General features: G+C 35.3%; 1 protein-coding gene across 2 annotated transcripts; it reads left to right on the top strand.

Annotated features, from left to right (window-relative positions):
* The first annotated feature begins 2,115 nt into the window (after positions 1-2,115).
* On the top strand, positions 2,116-5,885 carry LOC139902837 (glycolate oxidase 1-like). Of its 2 annotated transcripts, none has more exons than XM_071885485.1 (10): positions 2,116-2,247; positions 2,506-2,668; positions 2,769-2,893; positions 2,993-3,039; positions 3,337-3,414; positions 3,498-3,689; positions 3,810-3,872; positions 3,968-4,037; positions 4,131-4,336; positions 5,523-5,885. In XM_071885485.1, the coding sequence occupies exons 2-10, from the start codon at positions 2,532-2,534 to the stop codon at positions 5,712-5,714; spliced, it is 1,110 nt and encodes a 369-aa protein (XP_071741586.1). In that variant the 5' UTR covers positions 2,116-2,247; positions 2,506-2,531; the 3' UTR covers positions 5,715-5,885. The 2 variants fall into 2 exon arrangements, with proteins under 2 accessions (XP_071741586.1, XP_071741587.1); XM_071885486.1 differs by having other exon boundaries at positions 2,230-2,291.
* The last annotated feature ends 3,697 nt before the right edge of the window (positions 5,886-9,582 follow it).

Here is a 9,582-nt window from a genome sequence, read left to right as displayed (position 1 = left end):
GCGCGGGCCGATCCGGACTAGTATATACTAAAACCCATGGAAATCTCCATCGTTTTAGTTATATCGGATTGTCGTTTTGAGTTTGCGTTCACATTACAAACGGTCCCTCAACTTTGGCTATATTTACACAACGGCCCCTCAAGTTTGCACTTTTCCAGGGGTAAAAATGTAAATATATAATTTTATTAAAATAAAAGAAACCAACTCCACCCGAATTTATAACGCGCCATATCTTCTCACTCGCTTCGAGTTAAATTTTTCCGAGCCCACTGTTCAACTTGAAAAAATCCTACGAACTCAACGTGACTAACTATACGCGAAACGGACACTTCTCAAAAAAACGCTAAACACAACAACAACCCGTATCCGCCACGAGTTAAATTTTTTCGACGGTAGCGTCAGACTCGAAATAATTTTATGAACAAAACGAAACTAACCACGTTCGAAACTGACACTTTTTAAAAAAGACTAAACACAACGACAACCCGTATCTTTCTGTTCGCAGCGAGTTAAATTTTTCCGACAGCACCGTTACACTCGAAAAAATTTATTGAACAAAACAAAACAAACTACGTTCGAAACGGATACTTTTTAAAAAAACGCTTAACACAACGACATCTAAAACGGCGCTTAACACATGAGCCGTGTTCCCCTCTGTAAATACACAACGCTACGTTAAATATGAATACGCAGGCCGAAAGCCCCGCCGCAACGCGCGGGCCGGTCCGGACTAGTTTGTTCCATACTAAGATTCTGGGAGGTGATAAATTGTCAAGGTATGTTTTTAACCTTATTTTGAAAATTAGCTTTTGTATTTGTTTGGATATGTTTTGTATTTTCAGGGCATTATTATAAAAAGAATAAGTTAAGTGCAACGCTTGGTTTGTGAAGTTCGGGATGTGCTTCTGCCATTCTTCAATTCTTAGTTATATAGTACATATATTTTTCTTTTCTTCTCTTTATCAATTAATTCATCATTCTGGTTCATTGTTTAGCCGATTAGGGTTTGTTATCATCTTTCGTTATTCAGTTTCTTGTGTCAAGGATTATGTTGGTGTTAATTTTATTCCAAGGGTTTTTGTGTGTGTGTGTGTGTGTGTGTGTGTGTGTAAGTGCGAGGAAAGTGTCTTTGGGTATTGTTTCTTTAAGCTTTGCCCGGTTATGGTTTAAATGAAACATTTTGATAGATTATTGTTGTTCGTGTGTTATTCTTCTGATTTTATAAATGTTTTCAGAGCACGACGCATACCAATACCAATACCTATTAAACCAAAAAATAGAATCATGTGATTTGAGAGAAAAGTTGATGTGATTCACCCATCTCACTTGAAACTTTTTTTTTTTTTTTTTTTTTTTTTTTTTTTTTTTTTTTTTGTAAAATTTCTACAATATTGGAACAGAGACTCTCAACTATACTTGAATTTTTGTCCTAACATATTTTTTATGAAGGTGATTTGTACATATAAAAAGGTAATGTATACAACATAAATGTTACCTCCACTACTCATGAATCATAATGTGTTTTTACTTTGGGTACATTTACTCAAATGGACTTCATGACCATGCAAAGGGGATGAAAAAAATGGGAACAAGAAAACAGTTGTTTACCACATTAGTTAGTCAGCAGACTAGTATTAGTGTTATGATAATTGTACCTTAATAGAAAAGGATTATTTTACTTTTGGTGTTGTTACTGGATCTTGAATTTAGTTTTGTTTCAATTAAATTACTATTCTTTATGTTCTGTTTTGATTTCCTTGTTTCTTTCTTGGTGGTGTTGATGCATATATGGCAAATCCTCTCATCAATCCTTGTCTTTTGCCTACAGATTTAGCTAAACAAACTAATAAAGCAAAAAATAAAAATGATAAGTTTTAATATGGTAATTGTATTCTTATCTTCATACAGTACGTGCAGAATGGTGTCACACTATCACATGATGAAATGACTTTTGTTATGTGAAGTAATTTAAGTGGAGGATACCCACCCAATTTGCACCCTCTTATTTCTTTTCAACAATTGGATTTGGTTTTCAATTCTCACCTCATAATACTCATCTCATCTCCTTTATTTGTCTTCATCCATTTTTTTGTTTTTTATTTTCTATTTTTTTTGGTACACAGCCTCCTCTTCTGATTTCTATCACTTTATCCACAAAATGTCTTTGTCTACTATTTATAAAATTTGTTTGTTGCTTATCTATACTTGTTATCTCACTTGGCCAAAAACACACAAGTCCCCCAAAAGGTTAGTTTCTTTAACCTCTCATTCCTTGTGTGTTCATCATAAAGGTCAATACTTTATTCATAGTTATGTTAGTTTTTCAATGGGTTCATTGATCTTTAACTATATTTACACAACAATGTTCTAGTTACAATTTCTTAATATTACTTTAGTTCGATATAGAGTATCATTGATTAAATGATGTCAGTTTTACTAGAGTATATTTTAGTTACTATGCTTATAATTGCAATCATGTTCTTGAATCTCATGTACCAAATCAAGATTTCGTTCTTCGATAAAGAAGAAAAATGGAGGTCACAAACGTCACCGAGTATCAGGCTATTGCCAAGGATAAGTTGCCAAAGATGGTCTACGACTACTATGCTTCAGGTGCTGAGGATCAGTGGACTCTTGAGGAAAACCGAAATGCTTTCGCAAGAATCTTGTAAACTTCCTATACAATTGCATTAACTTCAATTCCAAGAACCATTTTATACCTTTGTGATGTTATGTACTTATAAAATTTTGTGTTGATCACGAAACAGGTTTAGGCCTCGTATTCTCATTGATGTGAGCAAGATAGATATGACTACCACAATTTTGGGATTCAAGATATCGATGCCTATAATGATCGCCCCAACAGCCATGCAGAAGATGGCTCACCCTGAGGGTAATTAAACATATGTTTATAGATCGAATCATGCTCATAATGATCATAGAGATGTATATATTGTATGAAATTTAAATTTTCTTTATTCTCTCATTGAAGGTGAATATGCAACTGCAAGAGCAGCTTGTTCAGCTAATACTATTATGGTTTGTACTAACACCTCTTTGTTCTCTATGATTTACAAACTAGAACTATATATCGGGTTCTAACCTTATCAAGATAGCCTACTGGTTTGGGTCTTCAATCCCGATACCTCACAAGAGGTCTCGGGTTCAAATCTCACTAGCACCATATGTTGAGTTGAGCGGACCAGGGAAAAGGCCAGAAATGATCACGGGATAACCTGGTTAGGCTTAGTACATTAGAGTGATAATACTCGATGTCCCCGGATAGTCTGTTAAAGAATATATCGGGTTGTGATAGTTTGTTTGATCACTTTGTAGACTTTGTCGTCATGGGCAACGTCTAGTGTCGAGGAGGTTGCTTCAACTGGACCTGGAATCCGTTTCTTCCAGCTTTATGTGAGTAAATTTCTACTTTTCACCCAGTCTTTCTATTTTTTATTATCTGTAAAGTTTATTTATGTTCTTGATTGTGTTATCAGGTGTACAAAGACAGGAACGTGGTTGCTCAACTTGTTCGAAGAGCCGAAAGAGCTGGTTTCAAGGCTATTGCTCTTACAGTTGATACACCAAGGCTTGGACGTCGAGAAGCTGACATTAAAAACAGGTTTACCTTACCACCATTTTTGACACTGAAGAACTTCGAGGGTTTGGACCTCGGCAAGATGGATGAAGTAAGGCCATCTTACAGCTATCGAACACATAATTTGTTATTTTGTGGAACTATATAGTTAATTCCTATACAATCATGTTTATTTTTTGCTTCTCTTATACATGGTAACCTTGTAATGCAGGCTGCTGATTCTGGATTAGCATCTTATGTTGCTGGTCAGATTGACCGCACCCTGAGCTGGAAGGTACGATTCGTTATGCCTAAAACTGTTGAAAAATAACCTAAAAACAATATGCATTTTTGCTAGTAACTTATTATGTTTTCTTGATTGTTTTGCAGGATGTGAAGTGGCTCCAAACGATCACCAAGATGCCTATCCTAGTGAAGGGTGTGATCACTGCTGAAGACAGTAAGATCAATCAAAACGATTTATAAAATTCCATTTATCTATGTTTATTGTTAACTAATGTTTAGAGTTTTACCCCACTTGTTAACCATACAGCAAGGTTAGCTATTCAAGCTGGAGCAGCAGGAATTATCGTCTCTAATCATGGAGCCCGCCAACTGGATTACGTCCCTGCTACTATCATGGCTTTGGAACAGGTGGTGAAAGCCGCACAAGGTCGTGTACCCGTGTTCCTTGATGGAGGTGTGCGTCGTGGAACCGATGTTTTCAAGGCACTTGCTCTTGGTGCTTCCGGCATATTTGTAAGTGAACAGTTACTGCTTGTTTTATTATTGTCAGAAACTCGAAATTCTCCCATGCTCGTTTTTAGTCATTTTCGGAAAAAAAATTGACTGACGAATCTCTGGGCTAACTCCCCACTAACGAACTTTACTGGCCTTTCAGTTATCTTACTTGACTAGAGGACTTCACTACATTCTTTTTAAGTAATTAGATCCCTTAAGATGTTCGCAAGAAATCAAAGAAAAAAAAAAAGGAATGGTAAAACTGACCCTCTGGCGACCCCACACCGACCATTCTCACGGCCAACATGTGAGAAGAATCTCGCTTAACCCATGCTTAAAAGAAAATGAGGCCGGGATAAAAGTAATGACCTCCGCTTTATGCTGCATATCCCCCAACCACTACACTACCATCGTGGGGACTGCAAGAAGTAGATATATTGTTTATTTGAAAACGGGGTAGGTATGTTGTATTTGTTTACGAACGGGTCAATCATATCAAAAACTAGCTAAAAACGGGTCAAATGAGTTGAACTTGTAAAATTTTATCTAGATCACTGTTGCAAAACACCCCGTCTCGAGCCATCTCGACGCCCGTTGCGACGGTTTGGTGACCAGCCCATCCCGTCTCGAAGAAAACCGTCTAATATGACAGTGAACGGTCAAAATTCGGGTCAAAGTTGAAAAAATATAGGTCAAAGTCTCTCAAAATTCAGAAAAACTAGAAAGTCGGTAAAATTGGTCAAATTTATCGTATTTTAGTTTGAATTTTCTGTATTATATTAACGGTGATAGCAATTATGAGTACAAATTAGTCAATTAAAGTTTTTGGCTTTAAAATATGTACACATATATACATTTATATACTTATATATTTAAAAGTCAACTTTGGTCAACGTCCGTCTCGACCCCGTCTCGACCCCGTCTCGACCTTTTTAAAACCCGACCGTCTCGACTCTGTCTCACGTCTTTTGCAACCTTGATCTAGATTGTAGACGGGTCGGCCCAATCCTATCTGAACCCAATTTCACTACCGCCAATATGACTTATTTACTCAAACTCGTCTTAACCTGTTACTCAACCCATCAAACCAATAACCTATCTTTCTAGTTGAAATCCCAAAAACAACTTCACACATTATAAAAATTTGATCATGTTAGACTGAAAATCTTACAATCTATTGATTTTCATATGGTGTAAATCTTAGATCGGGCGACCTGTGGTGTTTTCATTGGCTGCTGAAGGAGAAGCTGGAGTGAAGAAAGTACTTCAAATGTTACGCGATGAATTTGAGCTAACAATGGCATTAAGTGGTTGTACCTCACTCAAAGAGATTACTCGTGACCACATTGTTACCGAGTGGGATGCACCCCGGACTCGTCCTGCACCAAGGTTATAAGTAAAACATGATACATATGTGAGCCACCTGGTTTCTAATGCAAAATATAAGGTATAAGGTATAGCTTGTGTTATGGTTTCAAAACTCATATTGTTTCCTTGTATAATGCTTGTTTCAGAATGATAAGATGTATGGATATATAATTTATAAATTAATGTCCATTGCTTTACATGATTAAACTGTCTAGTGGCAAACTGAACATTATGTTTCTATATTGATTTGTCTTCATACTCACTTTCAAACACTTAACTCTTGCAAGATAGCATAGTGTAATAGTGGTTGGATCGAGATATCATCACAAAATTAAAAATCTCAAATTTAAACATCACTAGCAGCATATCTTGAATAGAGAAAAAGCACAAAAATGGTGTCGGGATACCCTGGTTATATCGCATATATTTGAGTATAAAGTAATTTCCTTTCCCAAATAGCATGAACAACAAGAGACAACCTTATCTATTTATCCGTTTACTATTTTTAAACATTTTACGAAATCTAATTTTCGCAGAAAATGACAACCAAACACAACTCAAGAATTTAATTCAAATTTCAAAAGAATTCTTTCAAAACCCATGAACCAAACTGGATGACTTTGAGGCCCCTAAGTCAAAGTTTGATTCATCATAAATGGGGAGAATAAAAAAGGAAGTAATCAAATAAGGGAAGTGAAGAAGCGATCATCAACCATTCATCATAAATTATACAAAGCTAGTTCACAATCTTATTATGTTCCGCAATCTATTTTGTTTAGAACTAATAATGATATCATTATCTTGACAAAATTACGCCGGTCGCCCTTCAACTTGTAACTGAATTTCGCACGTCATCCTTAATCTTTTTTTTTTCTTGACTCATCTCTGATATTGTACAATTTAGCACTGGTCGTCATTCCGTCTACTTTCCGTTATCTCATCCCATGTGCCTAACACATGAGGGTACTTATGTCTTTTTATCTTTTTCTTTTCTTCCTTTTTGATTTTTTTCTTCAACTTACTTTCATAAACTCTATCTAAACAAATACCTTTCTACCTTTATATCAAACAAAATCACAATTAACTTCTTCTCTCCCATAGATCTTCAAGAAAGAGAAAATCCAACATCACAAATTCACAAAACATTTCCACCAAATCATTCACCATCAGAAAAACATCACCCTGTAACCCCCATCGATTCAAATTCGTAACCAAAAAGCGAGGCCGTATATTGGGGCGTGCAAAGCGTGCGGCTGCACTGGACCCAATATCTATAAGGTCCATTTTACATACATAATTGATGTCGAATACTCCGTAATCCAATACTCTGCTCGAATACTCCGACATCGATTCCATCAATTTATAGTTAATAATTTAAAATTTACAGTTACATGTATGGGTCCACTTTTATTTTTTGAACAGGGCCAAAAGATCAATAACGTTCTTTCATAACATGTAACCACAATCGATGTGTTCGATCATAGTTCTAAACTACCGATGGTTTTCGTCGGTGAACCTTCAAACATTAACCAATTCAGATCTACCGATTGAAGGTTTGAAAGTGTTGATTTCTTAATTCTTTATGTTTGTAATTACTGTGAAAGATGAACATATCTCCGAGACAGTGCCCCTATCGTTACGCCTTTCGTATGGGTCGAAACTTACCCGACAAGGAATTTCTCTACTTAGGACAGTTATAGTTACGGCCGCCGTTCACCGGGGCTTCGTTCATCGGCTCCCCCGTCATCAGTTCACCAACTTCCTTGACCTTCCGGCACTGGGCAAGCATCAGCCCCCATACATGGTCTTACGAATTTACGGAAACCTGTGTTTTTGGTAAACAGTTGTCCGAGCCTGGTCAATGTGACCTCCTTTGTGAGGAGGCACCCCTTCTCCTGAAGTTACGGGGCTAATTTTCCGAGTTCCTTAGAGAGAGTTGTCTCGCGCCCCTAGGTGATCTCTACCTACCCACCTGTGTCGGTTTCTGGTACGTGTACCTTTTTGTTGAAGGTCGTTCGAGCTTTTCTTGGGAGTATGGCATGGGTTACTTCAGCGCCGTAGCACTTGATACTCGAACATTGGCTCGAGGCATTTTGATAGTGCTCCAAATGAACATATATTTAGTCGCAATATCACACCAATATGTAAAGTTTTTAGTTGTAATTATTCTATTTTTAAGTTGTAATCGTTTAAATAAATAAATGTGAAGACGAAGCACGAAGATTAAAGAATTGAAGAAAAAGTGCCACTAAAGCCTGAAAAATGCCACTAAAGCCATAGTGCACTCAAAAGTGCCACTAAAAGTGAGTTAAAGACTTGCGCGGATTTTGGGAGTTATGGAAAATAATTTTTGTGCAAATTACAAAATTGCGAAACGCAAAGTACAAGATATCTACGCGTACGAAAGGACGTTCGAAAATCCAGAACCGAGACATAAACCGAGCATCAACGCACGACGCAACGGACTTAAAATTACAAGTCAACTATGTACACGAATATATATATATATATATATATATATATATATATATATATATATATATATATATATATATATATATATATATATATATATATATATAATTATATATATTATATTATATAATAAAATAAACTAGCACCCCACGTTTTTGGTTAAGAAAAATATCTGATTCCAGCTGGCCATGCGATCGCATGGCCTGGAAGCATTATTTCCATGCGATCGCATGGCACCCAATCTCAGGCCAGGTCTATAAATTGCAACAAATTTCGACGAGTTAGGAACACACTTCACACTTATTTTCTTTCTTTCCTCTGTAATATTTATAATTATAATTAAGTTTAAGTAAGATTAATAATAAATTATGGTTTAGTTGGGTTATTGTAAGAAATGTTATACGGGTTTTAAAGTCGGAGTTCTGTCCGTGTAACGCTACGCGATTAATAAGCACTGTAAGCTACGTTCTTCCTTTTTAATTTAATGTCTCGTAACTAAGTTATTATTATGCTTATTTAAGCCGAAATAATCGTGATGTTGGGCTAAATATTAAGACGGGATTATTGGATTTTGTACCATAATTAAGGTTTGGACAAAAGACCGACACTTGTGAACATTGGACTATTGACTATTAATAGGTAGGGGGTATTGTCTAATTGAATGACAACTCATTAGAACCTGTCGAATCTATCTTCAAATTAGTTAATCTAATAATTATTAAAATGATTATGTATGTCCTATTTAGTGACGTTTATACGACATATTTTACGATCATTTAATTAATTATTCGGGTTGGGTAATTGATTATTCATTCTGATCAAGTGGGTAAATTAATATTCATATCTCATTAAAACAGGGGTGGATTACATACAAGGATAATTGGTGTAATTGTTAACAAAGTATTAAAACCTTGGATTACACGCAGTCGATAACCTGGTGTAATTATTAACAAAGTATTAAAATTTTGTTACAGTTTGAATCCCTAATTAGTTGGAATATTTGACTTCGAGAATAAGGTTAATTTGACGAGCATTTTATAATTATGACCGATGAACTATTATGGACAAAAACCATATAGGTATCAAATAAACCAGGACAAAGGACAATTAACCCGAGTAACAATTAATTAAAATCAAAACGTCAAACATCATGATTACGGAAGTTTAAATAAGCATAATACTTTTATTTCATATTTCATCGTACCTTTATTTACTGTCATTTTAATTACTGCAATTTACTTTATCGCAATTTAAATTCTGTCATTTGTATTATCGTCATTTATCTTTACGCTTTATTTAAAATCGACAAACCGGTCATTAAACGGTAAAACCCCCCTTTTATAATAATAATACTACTATATTACTAATATATATATATATATATATATATATATATATATATATATATATATATATATATA

The sequence above is a fragment of the Rutidosis leptorrhynchoides genome, chromosome 3, assembly GCF_046630445.1.
Source record: "Rutidosis leptorrhynchoides isolate AG116_Rl617_1_P2 chromosome 3, CSIRO_AGI_Rlap_v1, whole genome shotgun sequence".
NCBI classification, from domain to species: Eukaryota; Viridiplantae; Streptophyta; class Magnoliopsida; order Asterales; family Asteraceae; genus Rutidosis; species Rutidosis leptorrhynchoides.
The sequence above is the reverse complement of the archived record's forward strand: the minus strand, read 5'-3'. Positions and strand labels throughout refer to the sequence as shown.